This window comes from Elephas maximus, chromosome 5 (genome assembly GCF_024166365.1).
Source record: "Elephas maximus indicus isolate mEleMax1 chromosome 5, mEleMax1 primary haplotype, whole genome shotgun sequence".
Classification (NCBI taxonomy): Eukaryota; Metazoa; Chordata; class Mammalia; order Proboscidea; family Elephantidae; genus Elephas; species Elephas maximus.
Window position 1 is genome coordinate 109,762,850 of NC_064823.1, and position 20,936 is coordinate 109,783,785.

Sequence of the window (20,936 nt, forward strand, 5' to 3'; positions counted from 1 at the left end):
GGAAGTTCCAGTTTAGTATAACAATGGCATGTCATTCATGTAATAAACCCCATGGCTGATTACAGTACTGTAGATAAGCATGATAGACTTTGCTCAGTACTAATGAACAGCAAGGAAGTAGAAAATTCTTTAATCTTAGCAATGTTTCATTCCAAAGCAGAATGCAGGGTGAACGATGTTGGAAAAGCAGACACAAACGCAGAGGTGAGGCCTAAGTAAATGTGTGTTTTCTGGAAAGTCATAGGAGTGCTTTCTTTAAAATGTGACATGAATATAATTTTATACTGTCTTTCTAAAAAATCAAACATCCACTTAAATTGGCAGTTGAGGCTAGATAACTTCCCTCAGTCTTAAATTGAAAAATTGTTTCTTATTTGCTGTTAGTTTTTATATGTTATTTTGAATAAGTGAATTTGTTTTCTCTTTTTCTAGGCATTATGAAAAACCTCTATTTCAGAGTCATTACCATGGTGATAGGTCTTTATTTTACTGGAACAATGGCAAACACATCAAGAAAAAGCAATATGCTATTCAATTCTGAGTGTCAACAGAATGGTTATCTTCTGAAAAATTGTTCTTTTACTAAAAAGCATGCTGGACATGGGGACACATCACAGACATCAGTTACACTGGAAGCAAGTTTCAATTTCTTTGGACTTCTCTTAGAGTCTTACCTGAAGAAAGAAGAATGGAAAATAAAGCATCTGGACCTCAGTGACAATCTCATACCGAAAATAACCTTAAGCGCTCTTGCGTGCTTACACGATTTGGAAATAGTAAACCTCAGCAATAATGCCATCCACTTAATTTCACTGGATCTACCAAGTCGTAAGTCCTCGTGGGTGAAGCACCACAGGTGCAGAAATGGCCTTCCATTTCTAAAGGTGCTAATTCTTCAGAGAAATAAACTCAGTGACACTCCCAAGGGTGAGTACAGTTTTAAAAGAATGACTAGAGCAACAGTGAGTATTTGGAGAGTTAATGTTTTATGTCAAGATGAATCCCATGTTTGTTTTCAGTTTCAAGGGAACAGCTGAAAGCAAAGCAATTTGATCAGAGCAAATATAATAAAGGGGGTTTCTTGGTAGAATTTGAAATGTGACATTATAATATGTAGGATTTATAGCCAATGCAGTTTACTCTCCTGTTAGTATAAAAAAAATTTTTTTTAACTTGCATTAATGTTATATGGATTTGTCAACAGACATTAGGAAATATTTAAGTGCTAAATAATAATGCACAATTTTAACTTGTCTACTTTATCATTTTTACTTTATCATATATTTGTTACTAAATATAGGAAAGCACTGAAAATAACTATTTCAGATACTTCTAATATATGACAATTCAAATTAAATATGCTATCATATGTATAGTTTTTGTTTTCTTAGAATACATTTTGCCTCTACTCAACTACTTGTTCTCCAAAGGTAGACCAGAAATAAGCTAATATATTTTGTGTGTAAATGTTCTTATTATAAAATCAGAATTCTTTATCTTAGCTTCTACCAGAATACTTCCCGTATCCTCTTAGTCTAATAAGTTCTCATCCATTCTGGCTTTCAGTAGTCTACATGTTGGATTTTCTTAACTAACACAACCCAATGTTTTACTTAAGAAAGTATCAGGTTCCTATGCCGAAACTTTCTTTGCTCTTTTTATATTCCAGAGTTCTAGACAATTTCCTTTCCTTGTTAGTTTTCAGTCTTGGACACTATTTGCTAAGCACCTACATTATGTAAGACATTATGCTAGAAAAGGAAGTATATTATCACCTTTTTCCATTCCAAATTATGCACATTTAGTTTTTCTAATTTTTCAGTTCTTACATTTCATATTTTCACTTTTTGCTCTTTCTCCAGCTTCTGGCTTTGTTTTTAACATTTTGGCAATTATAGCCTGGCAGGTGAAGAAACAACTATTCCAGTCTATCATCAGCATTATGTGGGAAGGGTGGGGATCTTCTCTCCCGGCCCTTTTCCATAAAAGCAATGGTGTTTTGTTTACTATTTTCAGAGCAAAGTGTAAACTGATCACATTTTATTGTATTATTCTTAGTATCAGAGGAATACCCGTTAATTGTCAAACATTTAGACATTTAAAAAAATTAAAAGGAAAAAATTAAAGCCAACCATGAATTACATATTCTGCCAATTTATTCTTTATGCCCATTTTTCTTTTAAAATTGGAACATACTGTCCATAATATTGATAGCTTGTATCATCATATCACAGAATACTTTGCACACCTTTTACATCATTAAGTAATCTCATAAGCAACATTTTAAATAGTTGAATAGTTTTTATTATAGATATTTCATAATTGTTTAATCAAACAACGTTCAGGTTGTTTTCCTTTTTTTTTTTTTTTCCATTTGTTTGAAGAACATCCTTATACCTACACATATGCATGCAATATATCATATCTTTTAACTCCTACGGTAGATATTAATTTCAATCCATAAATTCTATAAATTTTTTTTTTATTGTAACAACATATTTTCTGAGTTCCTGTTCCACTGGAACCAATGGGGGAGTTATTGTAGACTACTTAATCTTTCATGGACTTTCCCAGATTTGTACCTAGGATCTTATGCCCTGACAAGCAGTGTGTGTGTGTGTGTGTGTGTGTGTGTGTGTGTGTGTCTTTCCCTCATCTCCACTAGCCAGAGGAAATTTCTTTCCAGTCATTACAGTTTAGAGAAAATTCTTCCCTCTTTTGTTTCTCCAAAACCTTCTATGTCTAGAAATTTCTTTCCTTTAAAGGTTTAGGCTTTTGGAAAACGAAAGTCAGAAAGATTGTAGACTCCTCTGCTTTCTGCCCTCCCATTTGCCTTCCCTGGGTCAATGAACACAGAGCCATCACCCCTAAATATCATTGTTTTGTGTTTTCAGCTTATCACTTATTACTGGATAAGCAAATGGACAAAAAGGGAAAGAGGAAGGTATAGGGAGGTAAAAGTTTAACAGGTCAAAATATTCTCTCTCCATGAGAGTACATAAAGAAGTGCTAGACTGTTCTCCTTAAGGCAGATTAATTCCAGGGATAACTGGGGGTTAGAACTAATACAATTCCACATAAGAACCAAATGCCCCTGTTAAATTAAAACACAGCCCCTATCTTCCCCTTGCAAGTTAAACTTTTGCCTCCCAAAATATCATGAAAAATGTTAACTTTGCAAAGGAGAAACAAAGAAGTGAAATGAGCAAATCCTGTGTCTGGTATTCTATTAAAATTCTAGCAAACAAAATCAGAGAGATGAAGGAAGTGAATAGATAATGGAAGTCCAATGTAAGCCCCGAACTAATTAGGTATAATTTAGAGTCCTTTTATCCATTGTGATTTGAATTATTTTCCCATAATTATTATACATTTTCAGTTTTTACTCAGTTGAGTCCCTTTTTGCACCCCCTCCCATTTTATGATTCTGGGATTATGGCCGGGGAACTCTGACTTTGAAATGCCACTGTGGAGCGAGAACACTGGTAAGAGAGAGTGCTGCCTGGAGTACCTCCTGTTTCTAGCCTTCCCTTTGTTCTTTGCTTATTCCTTTACTCTGAGCCAGTCTAAAGGTAATATCTGGATAATGTAATACTTACTCATAGAATTATTGTGAGTATTAATGAGAAATAGATCTCAAGAACCTAATCTACCGGCATTCGGCATAATGGTGGCTATTAAAATATATGAAAAGTACTTGGTAGAATTGTGTTTTATGACTATTAGTTACTGTTACTCTCTTGGCGCAAATTAAGAATAACGGTCTTCTTAGAAACAAATAAGGATTTTTTTTCTAAATTTCAAGTTATTTTTTAAACTGTTAAATCAACATTGCAGTGGATGGGACTATCTCACAATGAATTATTTGTCTAACTTTATCTATATGGGTGCTTGCACCCATCTCAAATAAATTCAGAGATATCTCAGAAAGCAGCAATCAAGCAACCAGCCCTTGTAGCACATTGTATCTTTATAGTGCCTTTCCCACTTGTTTTAAAATGGTGACTGTTTATGGAAAGAATGAAAGGCTGCATTCACTCAGGAAAGTCCACTTTTGTGAGGTGAATGGTCACATCCGTAACCCAGTGTCAGCTCATCTCCTATCTTCTGAGTCAGCTGTGATGTCACCAATGAGCTTCCTGTTGGGTAAACACTCAGAGAAGGTGCCGTCCAAGGCAATTTATAAAACAGACACCAGCACTGAATTAACCTTAGTGATGGGTCCACCTTCCTCTCGTATTTTTGGAGTACATCGTTGATACCTGAAAAGTCAGTCTAAATAAATTAAGAACAATGAGCTAGATTTCCAGTTAAATTGTCCCACTCATCAAGCAGTATTTTCAGGGTCCCCACGGAGTACTTGGCAATGTATTAGGACTACTTCTTATGGGGATTCCAGTTAGGTTGACAGACCAGATACAACAGCTTCATGTTAACCCACTAAGTTCCAGAAAGTCAGCGATAAATATGTTAGAAATAAGATGAAATAATACTTGACTTTTGAAACTGGTAGAGTCAAAAAATAACCGGTGTACTATAAAAACAAAAGTATGTTGTATTCTTTCCTTTGTAGGAAATTAAACAGTTTCATCCTCATTGCTTATGGGTTATGGAAATACCAATAATCAACATTCTCAAAACAATTCCAGTTCTAAATTAACAAAAAAATGTATGTAAGTCATTAAGCTGAGAGGGACAGGCCTTCAGCTCACCTATATAATTTAACCTCATTAAGAGCTGACTTTATGGGTTAAACGACTTACCCAGGACCATTTTGAACTCTACTCCAATTCTTAATACTCTGTGTTTTCAGCTTATCAGACCTGGAAAAGCAGGAAATGCTTACTAAGGCAGTGTAAATGTCTGGGGATCCCCGCTGTGGCCTTTTTCCTAAAAGACTCAGATAATTTCTTGGAAATAATAAAACTACCTCTGGCTTCTTAAAGGCAAAGTCTAATCAAATTCCTACCTGCCATGGTCTATGTGATCATCAAATATCAGCTCGATAAAAAAGAACCCTCACATTTTCCTCCCCAGCATTTGACTCTCCTCTCTGAATCATGGAATCTACCTTGTGATGTCCGAGCTCCAGTCACTAATGTACTTCACCATCCCTGTCACTCACTAAATACCCCCTGAACATTTACTCACCAAGCAGAGTTTTTTAAAAGAACGTATTTCCTCCCTTGAGAAACACAGCCAAGCATCATGGAAGATTTTACTCAAATGTCCCAAGCCCATCTTGAAAGACTCTAAGAGAACAAGGTCTCTTATAGGAATCTCACCAGTTCCCTTAATAAAATAAAACCTCAAATCTCCAAAATTGGAAGTAGAGAAAGAATTTTGTTCTGTTATACGTAAGATCAAAGGAGACGTGGTGGCAGAGTGGTTAAGCGCTCAACTGCTAACCAAAAGGTTGGTGGTTCAAACCCAGCAGCTGCTCCATGGGAGAAAAATGTGGCAGTCAGCTTCCGTAAAGATTATAGCCTTAGAAACCCCGTGGGCGAGTTTTATCCTGTCCTACAGGGTTGCTATGTGTCATAATCGACTCGACAGCAACGGACATACATAAGGTCATCATGAGTCAGAGCCTATGTGATGGCAACTAACAACAACAACAACTGAACTTCAGTCTTAGCTTCCAACCCCAGAAGCTCACCTTCTTCTCGGGGATCTTATGATTTTTATGAAGGACATTGGGTAGGAGGGTTTCCTTGTAACTCTCTGCGTTCCAAATCCTTCCCCTGATGCTTGGGCATGTTCTGGTCCCGTTTTTCTTATTTACTCTGTGACTTTAAACAAGCCACTTAACCTGAAAAGAAGCCCTCGTGGTGCAGTGATTAAGCACTGGGATGCCAACCAAGAGGTTGGTGGTTCAAATCCACCAGCCACTCCTCATGAGAAAGATATGCCAGCTTGCTTCTTTAAAGATTACAACCTTGGAAACCCTACGGCAAGGTTCTGCTCTGTCCTAAAGGGTCATTATGAGTCAAATTGACTTGACGGCAACAGGTTAACCTGAAAAAGCCCCCTGATCATTATATTTAACTTGGGGTAATGATATATCTAAGGTTGTCGTGAGGATTACAGATAGCATGTGTAAAGACTATAGCACAGTGACAGATGATGTATGTATATACAAACATCTTTCATAGTGCCTGGTACATACCAGGAAACCCTGGTGGCATAGTGGTTAAGAGCTACGGCTGCTAACCAGAAGGTCTGCAGTTTGAATCCACCAGGTGCTCCTTAGAAACCGTATGGGGCAGTTCTACTCTGTCCTATAGGGACTGTATGAGTCAGAATCGACTCGACAGCAATGAGTTTGGTTTTGGTTTGGGTATATAGCAAGTGCTGAAAATATTAGTTTCCTTTTAGTGCTTTGCGATCATCCTGAGTCTCTAATTCTGTTTCCCATCCCCATCTGTGCTATAATGGTCACTTCCTTGTATTTCTGTATCATTAATAATTCTTAGTCACTGTCTAAAAATGTTCAGTTTATAAGAAATTTCAGAGTCATCATCAACAATCTTGTTGCTATTGTTCATACTTCCATAGGTCTGCATAATGCTGGGGGCCTCTGCTCCTCTTTGTTCTGAGATGTTTAAATTTGTCCTGGGAATCCCTGAGTTGTGGCAGTGGACAGAGGGTTCTCACTCTACTGGGGGCCAACCTGCCGAGCTCTCCCATATTGCACGTGTGTCCTCACTACAAGTGACCCCACTCAGCATCCCTCAGGATTGCAGCAGCTCAGGGTTTCCTGGCTAGCTGGGCCTTGCCCACCATCTCATGGGTTAAACTTTGTTGGAGGATCATCTCTTTATCCTTGGTGCATAATGCAAAGCCCAGCACAACCAGCCAACCAATTGCCATCAAGTTGACTTTGACCCAGGGTGACCCCATGTGTGTCAGAGTAGAATTATGCTCGATAAGGTTTTTAGAGGATGATCTTTCAGAAGTAGATTGCCAGGCCTTTCTTCTGAGGTGCCTCTGGGTAGACTCAAACCTGCAACCTTTTGATTAGCAGTCATTAACTATTTGCACCACCCAAGGGCTCCATCTAAAACAAAACAAAACCCACTGCCATCGAGTCAATTCTGACTCATAGCAACCGTATAGGACAGAGTAGAACTGTCGCGTAGGGTTTCCATGGAGCAGCTGGTGAATTCAAACTGCTGACCTTTTGATTAGCAGCCAAACTCTTAACCACTGGGCCACCAGGAGGCATATATAACTTGGGATGGTTATTGAGGCTATTCAGGGACACTTAGGGTGTACATAAATGCCTTTAAGATCTTTAGGTTTTCAATAAAGAGAGATTTTGTTGAGAAATAAATTTGAAGGAGGAGTTCTAGAGGCTCCATATTGCTCATGAGCAATAAGTCACCTGTCGTAGTTGAGGTCAGACAGGCACAGCCAGAAATAAATTACCCATGTTAAAGTACATTCTATAATCTGTAAGGAAGCTACATATTTACTTAGGACATTGGGCAAAACAAATGACCTCTTTAAAGTGTTGAAAAGCAAAAATGTCACTTTGTAGACTAAGGTGCACCTGACTCAAACCATATTTTTAGTCACCTCATATACATGAGAAAGATGGACGATGAGTAAGGAAGACCAAAGGAGAATTGATGCCATTGAATTATGGTGTTGGCGAAAAATATTAAATATACCATGGACTGCCAGAAGAACAAACAAATCCATATTGGAAGAAGTACAACCAGAATGCTCATTAAAAGCAAGGTGGCAAGACTCCATCTCATGTACTTGGACATGTTGTCAGGAGGCACTAGTTCCTGGAGAAGGACATCATGCTTGGTGAGGTAGAGGGTCAGCGAAAAAGAGGAAGACCCTTGACGAGACAGATTGTCACAGTGGCTGCAACAATGGGCTCAAACGTAGCAACAATTGTAAGGATGGCGCAGGACCAGGCAGTGTTTCGTTCTGTTGTCCATGGGGTCACCATGAGTCAGAATCAACTCGATGGCACCCAAAAACCACATAACAACTTATGGCTACTCTCTGGGTCTAGAATATGTTTTATTTTGTGTTTTACAAGACACATTTGCTCTTATCTCCAAGAGAAAGAAGTGATCATTCTAGAAAAATGAGAACTTCAGAAATTTTTGTATAAGATAAAAATCACCCTCCCATTGTTAACTTCTTAGTGTATGTCACCTCTGTCTTTACACATACCCACACACACAGAGAAATGCACATTTATTTTATTAAATTTTTTAAAATTTATGTTCATATGGTAAAAAAAAAAATGTTTTTTGAGAATTTGGCCTGTATCCTGAGCATTTTCCTATATCTTGAAAATAGTCAATGCTTTTCTTTTTGATGCACAATGTATTCCATGTGTGGATGGGCCGTAACTTATTTTTTTTTTAACAAATTTAATGAGATGCACAAACTTAAAGTGTATAAACGTTTTGACATATGTAAACACCCATGCAGCCTTCACCACTATCAGAATTATGGATTATCCTTCATCCTTAGAAGTTTCCCATCCCTTCCACCCTTGCCCAGAGAACCACTGATCCACTTTCTATTCCTATACGCTTGTTTCCATTTTCTATAATTTTTGTATGAATGGCATCTTAGGGGATGTATTTTTTTGCAGGTCTATCAATAGCTTCTGTCTTCATCCTCACTCCAGCATCAACCCTTTCACAAAATAGCGTGTCAACACTTACTAACTTAATCCAGGGAAATTCACATGCAATACCTGAGGCAGGTAGTACTACGTGCCAGATCTCACTAAAGAATTTTGATTCTATAATTATCCAAATTCTTATACCTGGCTCCCATTGGGCTCAGAATACTTGAAGATAATAGTATTAAAAGACAGACCTCAATTCCAGCTGTGAGAAACAATGTTTAAGTGAGGAAACTGAGGCACGGAGATCTTAAAGTGATGTTCCCTGACTCACCAAAAGTCACAGAGCTGGAATAAAGCTCATTCTCTTAAATCTCACTCCAGGACTCTATTTACTCTATGACAAAACTAGAATCACCAAACAAGCCCAATATACTTGGCAAGTCCACCGTGTAGTTCATGGCCCACACCAATCTCTTGCCTAGAGAATCCTCCCCCAGCCCTCTTCCCCTTTCTAAATTCGAGCTATGTTTTAAGATATGTTGTTGTTGTTAGCTGCCATGAAGTCATCCCCCTCCACACTAAATGGAATGAAACACTGCCTGGTCCTGTGCCATCCCCATGATAAGCTGCAGACTTGACCGTCGTGATCCACAGGGTTTTTATTGGCTGATTTTCAGAAGTACATCACCAGGCCTTTCTTCCTAGACCATCTTAGTCTGGAAACTGCTGAAACCTGTTCAACATCATAGCAACACGCAAGCCTCCACTGACAGATGGATGGCGGCTGCACATGAAGTACCTTGGCCAGGAATCGAACCTGAGTCTTCTGCAGGGTATGGGAGAATTGTACCACTGAACTACCACGGCCATCATTTTAAAAGATATGAATATGGTTAAAAGGTAATAGTTAACAGATCCAGGTTTCAATCCCAGCTCCACCTACCATGACACTGGGCAAGTTCTTAACTTCTCTCAGCCCAGGTTTTGTCATTTGCAAAATGAAGGTAATTTCGCAGGTCTTTGTGAAGATTAAAAGAGATGTTTATAAAACTCTTTGAGCATAAAGAGTGCTCAATTAAATAGGAATTTAAAACTAATTTCTTCCCTCCACTACAAAGCTAGACAGGATCTCCCCCTCCACTGAACTTCTAGAGTACTTATTCAATTCAATTAAGCACTGAGATATTGTAGGAATTATGAGTTCACCTCCCTATATAGGCCAGGCAGGTACCATGAAAATGTTAATAAAACTATAGCTTTTTTCATATTGGTGCATATGTTTGCATATTAAAACATGTAGGAATATTCTTCTCTCTACCAATAAACCTATTCCCTCAAGGGCTTATATTCAAAATATCCAACAACAGGTCTTCAGCCTGAACTCCCCAATTAGATGCCTCCTGGCTGTACTGCTGGAGCAAGAGTCCTGATGGATTGTGTTGGGTTATGGGGTTAGGGAGATAGGATGGATTGCCTAAGGTAGTGGGCAGCAAGCAAGAGTTTGGCAATGGTTATTGATGAACCAACAACGAAGAATTTATTACTAACACGCCAGCTGAGTCTCAGCCTTGGTTCTCTCCCATTTTTCTTAAATATTGCAAGCTTCTTGCTCTATCCTTTGTTTTCCTGTTTTTGATGAAGACACGAGTACAAAGCAGTAACACTTCCCTGTAAGTACATACCCGATCTGAAGCAGGCAGCTCTCGTTCAGCTCCAGCCAAGTGCTGTCTTGTGCCAGTTGGAAGTTCCAAGTTTTCAAGAGAAGCCAGAAATGCAGATTTTTGTATGAAATCTTTAATATTGGCTCAATCACTTTTAAATCTCTGTGTAAGCCAAACACTATGATCTCTGGTCTATTGAATGTCTTATTGAATGAACCTTTGCAGTGGTTCAGAGATGTGAATTCTGCACTGAGGGTCTGATCATCGGATGGAGAAGCGACAAATAATGGTTAATTTATAGGTGAATGGTGCTTATGAGGAAGTGCTTTGCATAACTAGTAAATTTTTCTTGTATTTTTGTCTTATCTCTCAACCAGGCTATAAACTTTTTAAGGGCAAGAATTCTGTGCTTTATTTATCTCAGCACCACATGCCTTGCCCATGTTTTCATTGATTTGTTTTCCTCATGGTTCCTGCTTAGTCTATACAACAGAAACGAACATATGACACTCTACATGGTGAAATCATCTCAACTAAGTCATAAAAAATACCTTGCAGATAGCAGGCAGGGCATAAACCCTTCTGGAATTTAACCATCGTGATCTGTTAATGTAGTAGCTGGTTAAAGATACAGACTGTATTTGAGAACCGAGCCAAAGGAAGTGGGATAATGCAGGTGTTTCCTTGCAAGACTCATGAAAAATCATATCTGGGAGACTGCTAAGACTGGCGCTTCATTCTGAACCTTTATTTTCAGTGCCAAGTGGGCCTGCTGGTTACCCTCTGAACGAAATGAAATGCAAAGGTAGAGACCAAAACTCAATTCAGTGATTTTTTTTTTGCCAGAAAGCAAAATCTAGCTCTCACTTCCTACCTTTGAAAAATGCAAAAATGCTTAGAAAATAGTCATAGCATCAACAATAGTAAGTAATTAAAAGAAAGAAGATAGTTACAAAATAGAATTTAAAAATCTTAAAGCTGGAAGAATTCATATAAATGAAGCATCAAAAAACTTTTTCCTCTGTCATCCTTGCTTGGTAGAGTGGAGGGTCAGTGAAAAAGAGGAAGACCCTCAACGAGATGGACTGACACAGTAGCTGCAACAATGGGCTCAAGCCTAACAACGATTGTAAGAATGGTGTGGGACTGGGCAGTGTTTCGTTCTGTTGTACTTGGGGTTGCTGTGAGTCAGAACCAACACAACAGAACCTAGCAACAACACCCTAGCAAGGTTATTCAGTTTTACCCATAGTTCAATCAAATAAACCAGTATTTACCTGTCACCTCCTTCAATCATGGTTACATTTTAATTGATGCTTTTATTATAAAAGCAGCACATACTCATTAGAAGAAAGAATTCAAAAGTGTAAAAAGTAAAACAAAGTTTTCTTCCTTATCCCACCCTACCTCCTTCGATCACCCAGCTCCTGAGCAGAACCACCAAACCACTTGCTGTCGGGTGGGCTCCTACTCGTGGCAACCCCATGAGTGTGCTAGTAGAGCTGTGTTCCATAGGGTTTTCCGATGACGTTTTTTTTTCAGGAGTATGAGGCCTTCCTTTCCAGGCGCCTCTGGGTAGACTTGGACTGCCAGCCTATCAGTTAACAGCCAGGCACACCAACCGTTTGCACCACCCAGGGGCTTCACTCCTAACTATAGCCTTGTAGTCTTTTTTTCTGGTCACTCAAAATATATGTATGTGTTTGTATGTGGTTTTTTTTTCCCCAAAAACATTGGAATTTTATACTTCATACTGTTCTGCAACTTAATATTTTCCTTCTTCCTACTTTGGAATTCTGTTCAGTCAGTTCATGTTGATCTACCCCCATAGTATTTCATAGCATTGACATACCATACTTTAACTATTTCTCTATTGGAAGTCATTTTATGCTATAGTGGATATTACCAGTTTAGACTTTAATTTGCTTTTTAATTTTAACAGGACTGTGGAAACTGAGGTCATTACAGAGTTTGGATCTGTCATTCAATGGGATATCGCAAATTGGTTTGAGTGATTTTTATAACTGCCTACAACTGGAGAATCTCTATTTAAAGAGCAACAAGATCTTCAGAATTCACCCAGAAGCCTTCAAGAATCTCAAAAAATTACAGGTTCTAAAATAATTTTTATAATATTCCAAATATGCAAACATATGAGCAATTGCATTATAAGAATATTTCTACCAAGGAGTTTTCTTCACATCCAGTAGGACTGGCTATGAGTTTAAAAAAAAAAAAAAGTGTATTTTAAGATCCCTAAAAGAGCTGAAGTCTCTTTCTTGCCTTAAAGTCAAAGGCCACAGTAATGGGCATGAATTTTACTCAAGCATAATACTCAGCTGTAAGAATTGGCGGATTAGTTTTCTGAACCAAATTAAATCCAACTCCAAGTTTCCACTTGCCAGGTAGCAAAAACTGAAATCTTAGTTATCAGTGAGGCTCCCAGGGTGGTATGCAACCTGGAGCACTTGTGGGTCCCTCTCAACCACTCTGGCCAATGCTGGGTTGTCAACAGTCCAGATCTACATAAGCCTCTGAAGACCAGCGACCCTGTTGCTTCCATACCCAAAATTGGGCATGAGGTATTGGTAATGATAATACTACTAGCTCTTACTTGGGTAGCACTTACCATATGCCACACACTGTTCCAAACATTGAACCCATGTTGAGAGGACCCATGACATATTTTGGAGCCATACAGGCTACATCTCAGGCACCATGCAGTCCTGACAGCTGTGAAGATAAGGAACCCCCTCCCAAAGCCCTGCTCTAGGTTTGGCAGCATCAGCCCCTTTTCCTCCAAGCACTTGCTTTCATCCCTTCCCCTGTGGGAGGATATTGAAAAATCTCCCCTCAGTGATCCTTTAGAAATACCAAACTGGCCTCTAGTGGTAGCATCCAGAGGTGGCTTGGGAGAGGCTTTAGTCCCCCAACCCCACAACATCCATCACACAACCCCTGGGTCTCCAGATTAAATTAGGTTCCCCGTTTATACACACTTACAACATGCTATGCTTTCTCCTCATTACATTTATCCCAATTGAAATTTTTTGTTTTAGGTAAGGTTATTTGTTGATGCCTGTTATCTCCCTAACCCTTCTACTAGTCTATAAGGTCTTTGAGGACATACATCAAGTCTGTTTTGTTTTTTTTTTTCCTCGTGCTTAGTATATGCCTGGTATATAATACATATTAAAATCACTTGTTGAATAAACAAAGGAATGAATGAATTGGTGATGTTCATGGGTAGGTATATTAGTTATCTATTCCTGTGTAATAAATTACTACAAACTTAACAGCTTAAAACAATACACATTTATTTTCTCATAGTTTCTGTGGGTCAAGAATCCAGGCCATGGCTTATCCGGGTCCTCAAGGAGCTGCAGTCAAGGTGATGGCCAGGGCTGCAGTCTCACCTGAAGCCCCAAGTGGGGACCTTAAAAAGAAAATAGCCTCTTAAAATATGGGGTGCATAGCCTGTTGATATAAGGCGAGGCCAGGCAAAAGCAAAGACTCTTTTCTTCCTCATCCCAGTCTCTTAGTTCCTACTTTTGGTAACTTTTCTTGAGAGTCAAGACTGCTTGCCAGTGTGGTTGCTCAACACAGGAAAGGTCACCTCACTACCTAAGTTTAGGGTGAGTTCTGATTCTATAGGTAATGGTCTTGTTTGTGAAGCTGTTTGATGACTTGTTTGTACCAGTTCTTCTTAGGAATTTGTATAACCCAAAATGTCAATGCTGACATTTTTTCCTGATGTTTACAAAACAGTTGGCCTTGATAACATTCAGCTTCTCTTGTTTTGACCCACAACACACTTTCTTTTTTTTTTTTTAAGCAAGGCTCATATTTCTTCTTTTATGGTTTTTCTCTTCCATTAATAAGCACCCCACCCCACCCCAACAAACCCCATGACCCTACCCTGGTGCCTCATGCTCAGGCCTGCTCTGCCCAGCCCTGCAGCCCAGCAAGGTGGTGGCTCAGACTCCAGGAGGGTGTGTTCTGTGGTGGAAAGCACACAGCTGTGGGGCTGGATCAGGTCTCAGCTCTGCCTTCACCATTATCCACTGAGCACATGCTGTGTACCAGGCCTCTGTGCTGAGGGCTACATGGGAAATGCAGTGTGGCCTGTACGTATTTCCTCCTCTGTAAAAAGAAGGAAACGAAGGCTGTGTCGGGAGGATTAACGATAATGTATGTAGATAGAACTTGAAAGAGCACAATGCTCAAAGCAGACATTCTATCTATATGGTATGGAATTGACAGCAGTAACTTGAAAGATCAGATAGGAAACATAGGGAGCAGTGAGGTTATGTTAATGGAGAAGGAACAACTCTGAAAAGGAGGGTGAGAATAGTTGCACCACTCAAAGAATGTAATCAGTGTCACTGACTTGTACATGTAGATGTAGTTGAATTGGTGTATGTCCTGCTTTGTATATTCTCAACAACAACAACAAAATAAAATATTAAAAAAATAATGTGTGTAGAGCAGCCACAGAGTGCCTGTGGCTGCTTTACGTATATCTACAACTTGTGGGGTTGTGAATCAGGTGTGACAGGAAAGAGGAGTCAGGGAGGCTGTGAAAAGTAACCAGGTTTATTATACTGCATTTCCTGCAGACAGGGAGGCACAGCCTGCCATGACACAGGGCCACACGGGGGTCACACCCAGGGACAAGGTAACAACAAGCTAGGATTGGAGGGGAGGGCTTATGTATGTCAGGCAGGGTGGGGTTAACTAGGTTTCCCAGGATTCCTGGAGATTGGGCATTTTGAATCATTCTGCAGGCTCAGAGGGCACAAGGGTTTTTGCTTAGGTGTTTGGTACCTGTCCCCCAGAAGATTAGGACAGGCACATAATGACTCAGACGTGTAAGAACCTGATGATGAGGGGAGTGGTTGAAGAGTGGACGTAATAAGTTGCTCAAGAAGGGGAATGAGAGGCAGGGCCTGAAAACTGTGTCAAGACAGCATTTAGAGCAAATAGGATTACAGCCCAGTACATGGCAAAAACCAAAAAAACAAACCTGTTGCTGTCAAGTCAATTCTGACTCATAGTGGCCATTCTATTGAGAGTAGAACTGCCCCATAGGTTTTTCCAAGCAGTGGCTGGTGGAACTGCCCTGAACTCTTAGGTACATGGCAGTGCCCTGCAAACAGTAGTTAGAGCTACACATCTCTGTGCTCTTCCTGCTGTTTCAGGCCACAGCCACATCCAACTTATATCAGGTTCTGCTCTTCGTTTCTAAAGCCACTGAATCCTTTTTGTTCCTGGCTTACCCTTCATTTCTGATTAGGTTAGAAGAATGAGTCGCCTTGTGTGTACTGAGCAGCTGTGGATGCAGACAAGTGTGTTACCTTTTTGCTAATACTTGCAAAACTCTCTTTGCCACTTCTGGTCAACCACAATTCTTCTGAGTTCTGTCCTCACCTCTCATTCTGTATTGTCGGCCGCTTTCAAGATCATGGTGCTTCTAGAAATTCTAGATCTGGTATCCAATTCTAGATGTTGACAACAACGCGTAAGTTTAGGTTTTACCCAACAGTACAAATTACAACTGATATGAAAGAAAGAAGGAAAAATGAAATGAATGGGCATCTAGTCTAGGCACCATACACAGAGCTTTCACTTAATCCTTACAAAACCCTGGGAAGGAGGCTCACGGAGATCAAACAATTTTGCTGCGGTTCACAGAGTCGTTGAGGGCAGAGCAGAGATTTAAACTCAATATTTGCTGATGCATATTGCCCTCATAGAGATATCAACAATGCCTTTCTGTAGTTTGTTTATCTTACCTCTACATGTTATTCACAGATTTTTCCTAACTTTGTTTCTTCTCACACAGGTTGTAGACCTCAGCAGCAATGCTCTGACCACCGTCCTGCCGATGATGGCCATTGCTCTAGAACTTCCCCACCTGGAGGCTGACTTGGCTGACAACCAATGGCAGTGTGACGATAGCATGGCAATCTCCCAAGATTTCATTTCTGAACCCTGGAGGAAAAAGTGGAATGAAATTTGCAACAAGTCTATAGGTAAGTCAGTAGTACCTCTTTGCTCTCGGAAATGGTCCCATTTTAGTCTCAGTTAAAACAATGACCAAATCAAAACCAAACCTGTTGCCATAGGGTCAGTTCCGACTCATAGCAGCCCTATGGGACGGAGTCGAGCTGCCCCATGGGGTTTTCGAGGCTGTAGTTTTTACAAAAGCAGACTGCCACATCTTACTGCTATGGAGCACCTGGTAGGTTTGAACCATAGATCTTTCGGTTAGCAGCTGAACGCTTAACACTGCACCACCAGAGCTCCTAAAACAATGACAGTTCCATTGATAGCAAGAGTTCTGGCCCACGTGTTTGTTAGTGAGACTTGGGTTATGTCATAGAATAATCATTGGTGCCTGTTTTCTTAAGTTCATGAATGATTTCCTATATGTGGTCAAAGAAGCCTAGTTCAAATAGCTCAGAAATAATTAGATTTGGTCAAGAACAGAAAATTCACTAGGAGGGAGTTTTGCTCTAAAACCCCAATATGTCCTATTTTTATTCTAATTCTTAGCAAATAATTAAAGAAAAAAAGTTTTAAATTTAAAATATCCTTATTTTAAATATTTGCTGGTATTCTGAAAGTGTGACCCTACATATTTCAAAAGTATATTTTTCTTTGATTTGTTCACTGCCACTCTCTCAGTTTGCAAGAATATGTTACTGGTATTGAACATTCTGGATTTTTTTTTTTTTTTTTCATTATTAACTATCTTTGCTAAATCTCAGACTCCTAACTGGAAACAAAAAATCATTATTATTATTCTGTGTTTAATGAGTCCTGGACTTTGTTCTATTCAGGCCCGCTGTTAAAACAGAAACATGGCTATGCTTCCCAGGGTTAGAAGAAATCCCTGAAGATCAGAGAGAAGTCTTAATGTTGTCAGCCACGCTTATTTCACTTTGTTGTAAAAGCCACAACTGGCACTTGGATTGTGAAGGGCAGAATATCAGAAACCAGTAGAGAAATTTAAATATTTTTGTTATTCCCCAACACTGGAGAATGGTGAGGAAATAATATGCAAAGACAGGTAGGGCCAAGGCAGATTTTGCAGGGGCTGAAAGAATGTTCTCACAGATGTGGGTAGGTGAGGGTATGGGGCAGTGAGAAGCGATGTGGCCATCCCTCCTCTGTCTCTCTTCTTCTTCCAATCGGCAGCAGTCAGGCAGGAAGCTTAAGAAACATACAACCTCCTGGGCCTAGGAGCAGCAGTCCTAAGCCTGTTGTTAGTTGACATCGATTCTAACTCATGGTGACACCATGAGTGCAGAGTGGAACTGCTCCATAAGGTTTTCAGTGCTGTGACCTTTTGGAAGCAGATGGCCAGGCCTATCTGCTGAGGCACTTCTAGGTGGGTTCGAACTGTCAACCTTTCAGTTAGTAGTACAGCACTTAACTGATTGTACTACCCAGGGACTCTGTAAGCCATGTAGCTGTTTGTAAACGTGCTTGAGCCATATATATATATACTGTTGGCATTAGACTAAAAGAAGAAGCTGTCTGGAAACTGCTTATCATCATGGAATGTGCACTTTACAATATAACTAGATAAGGACTGAGAAGGACTCTTGAAACCTTTTAAAACCACTAAAGTCTTATTTTAATGTCTGCTCAATATGTGTTTTATCCTCCCACTTTCAGGGAATGAGGAGGCATTCTGGTGGACTCCCAAAATCAGAGTTTCCAGGAAGACCCACCTCCCTCACATTCATCTGAATCATATGAAAAAACTTCTACCAAGCCAAGCAGAGAGGTCCCAGGAAGGAATATCCTTGAGCTTTTCCACTTCGGAAAAGAAGGAATATGTCAGCTCTGATACCAACAAGAAGCAGAGACGTCTGCCAAGATGGGTTAGAAATGCCCGGGATGATCAAGATCTTGACGAAAACGAAGGCCCTTCCCAGGACCTGACCCTGGCGGTCTGCCTGTCAGTGTTCATCACATTCTTCGTGGCTTTCTGCCTGGGAGCCCTGGCAAGGCCTTATATTGACAGACTGTGGCAACAAAGATGCCAGAACAAAAGCCCGGGTTCAAAAAATACGTATTCAAATGAGGGCTTCCACAATGAAATTGAAGCTGCGGGGAACATACAACCCCCAACCACATTTCTGCACCAAGATTTTCATGGTCTAAACCTCTATGAGAACCAGGACTCTGTCTTGGTGATGCCAAGGCCACACACTGCTGACACTTATGAAAGAGCTCTTAGAAGCAGCAGAAAGGGGGCTGGCAGCCAACAGAGCACCACACAGTGTGGAAACAACACGGGAACAGGAAATAGAAATGATAGCCTGCTTCCAAATGGCAGCGCAGCCCATTCCATTCTCCCCAGACATCCAAAGGCTGATGATAACAAACCAATTTCAGCAGCGCAGGATCACATCTATAGCAAAGATATTCTCGAAGAGTTAAATTATGACACTATACCCCAGGAAGATTCTCTCGGTGAGCATTCAATGAGTGTCTCTTCAGTAGCTAGCAGATTACAAACCGTCTCTGGTTCAATCCATAATCAGCCTAATGAATTAAACCCATCGCTCTCAAGAGAAATGACAGCTCCTGTCTCTAAAATGCAAATGCATACCAATGCCCAGAGGACTGGAGAGAATGAGAAAGGAGGGGGCACTGAACAGTTACCTTCAGGAGCTCCAGCCTCTCCGCTGGAATTTTCTAAGGAAATGCAAATGAGCACATATATTAATTTACTGAGCACACAGCAGCAAATGCTTAAGGAGATGAGTCCTGAGGAAGAGCTTTCGGCCTACTACAGCACAGCCACACACAGTGATCTGGGAGATGCGGACCCATCCATCTTTCCTCCAAGATGGGGCAGTGAGGTGGATGTCACTCCTGCCCACAAGGAACCACTGCAGAACTATGTTCCTTCTGACACTCAGTTTGAGTTGGAGACCAACTACGATTCTGATGAAGGGTCTTTATTTACTCTAAGTTCAGAAAGTTCGGAGGGTACAAGGAATGTGACTGAAGACGAGACATATGGCGAGGAGAGCTATAGGGCTGGGGAGCCATTGGAGAAAGAGAACACAGGGGGAAGGACAGACAACGTTAGATCAGTAGAGAGTCTTGAGGACAACATCACCTTCCAGAACATTCTGGGGAAATGTGAGAATCAAGAAGATCATTTTGAAAAGCTCTGCATTTCTGGTCCAGACTTTGGTTTGTTTGAGACTCATCAGGAAATTGCCTCTAACGCCAATAAACTGGAGGATCCATTAACGTTGCCCGAATCCCTGAGCAACAGTCCTTTAAGTGTGGAGATTCCAGGCACGTTCATTTATGATTATGTCATAGCTCCTGAGTCAGAGGCAAGAGAATGGCATTGTTCACTGAGAGACCTAGAATTTTCAAATGTGGATATTTTACCACAAACACCACCACCTTCTGTTGACATTCCTTTACAAACTGATCAGCCTGCCTGCTATGAATGAGACTCAGACATTTGTAATTATGAGCCATTCATTCAGGGAATAGACACAGTTCAAAAAGACAGTCCTCTCAAGATCATTACAGGGAAAAACTTAAGACCCTCACAACAAGATTCCAAAGAACACAACATGGAATCCAACCCAATGGACACTGAGGCAAATGAGTTTGTATGTCCACTTGAGGACGATGATTTGAGTAAGGTTATAAGCCAGACACAATGTTTACAATCCTATGGTGATGAACCTGTTCTGTGTAAGAGAGGAGGGGGTGAATATTTTGAAGGCTGTTGCAAGTGCCAGGGACTGTTATTCCAAGAGCTTCCAAATAAAACCAGTTCCCCAAGAACACAAGAGCACTTCGGTGATAGAGATTGGGGTGAATATTCAGAGGACAATTTGTTGCAGTTAGAAAAATATGATTCTAATTTTTATACTCAAATGCAGACGAGGAGCAATCAGATGGGAGTTGGTTCTGTCTGTGAGAAACAACTCTGCTATGACAAAGGCAACAATGTTCAACTTGATAATCCAAGATGATCCAAGTAATATTTTTAGTATATCATGAAGTATTTAGATGGAAATGCTGAACAGATTGTAATGAATTCTGCTCAAAGACTAGCACAACTTTTGGAGGTCGATCACAGAACTGTAAAATTAAAAGGGTTCAGAGCAATTCTAAATATTTTTAATAAGTTTTGTTAAAAGAGAGACCCTTTTCTAGAATTAGCCATAAATTAAAAAATCAATTTTCAAGAAAAGAAGTGATGTATTCTGTAAAAGAAAAAGGTCCTCCGCCATTATTCTTGATTAGCTCTTCCTTGGTGTAATGCTGACCATTCTGGGCTGTCATGAGCTGTATTTTTCTGTTTACTCTCCTATTTCTATGGCATTTTCTCATTTTTCCCTTCTGACACTCCCCCTCTTAAAGACAGCATTCTTCAAGGCTCCATTTCTAGTCTTTCTTCACATCCTCTTTGTCACTTGCCTTAGACCCCACTGCCTTAACCACGAGCTCCTTATAGATGATGGCAGACCCACATGACAAAACCTACTCTCCTCCCCAAGCTCCAGCCCCATGTTCTTAACCCCCAATTGCCTAAATCCACATAGATCCTCCTGACACCTAAAATGCAGCATTTTCTTCCAGGAACACAATTTCTCATATTCTTTTTTGTG

General features: G+C 40.1%; 1 protein-coding gene across 1 annotated transcript; it reads left to right on the forward strand.

Moving 5' to 3' along the window:
* Positions 1–437: 437 nt before the first annotated feature.
* On the forward strand, positions 438–20,522 carry LRRC66 (leucine rich repeat containing 66). The gene is made up of 4 exons (XM_049886256.1): positions 438–927; positions 12,212–12,381; positions 16,115–16,304; positions 17,956–20,522. The coding sequence occupies exons 1-4, from the start codon at positions 438–440 to the stop codon at positions 19,761–19,763; spliced, it is 2,658 nt and encodes an 885-aa protein (XP_049742213.1). The 3' UTR covers positions 19,764–20,522.
* The last annotated feature ends 414 nt before the right edge of the window (positions 20,523–20,936 follow it).

Coding starts and splice junctions, on each gene's coding strand:
- LRRC66 (XM_049886256.1), top strand. CDS start 438: ATGAAAAACCTCTATTTCAGAGTCATTACCATGGTGATAGGTCTTTAT. Junction 928..12,211: donor ACTCAGTGACACTCCCAAGG/GTGAGTACAGTT, acceptor TAATTTTAACAG/GACTGTGGAAACTGAGGTCA. Junction 16,305..17,955: donor AATTTGCAACAAGTCTATAG/GTAAGTCAGTAG, acceptor TCCCACTTTCAG/GGAATGAGGAGGCATTCTGG.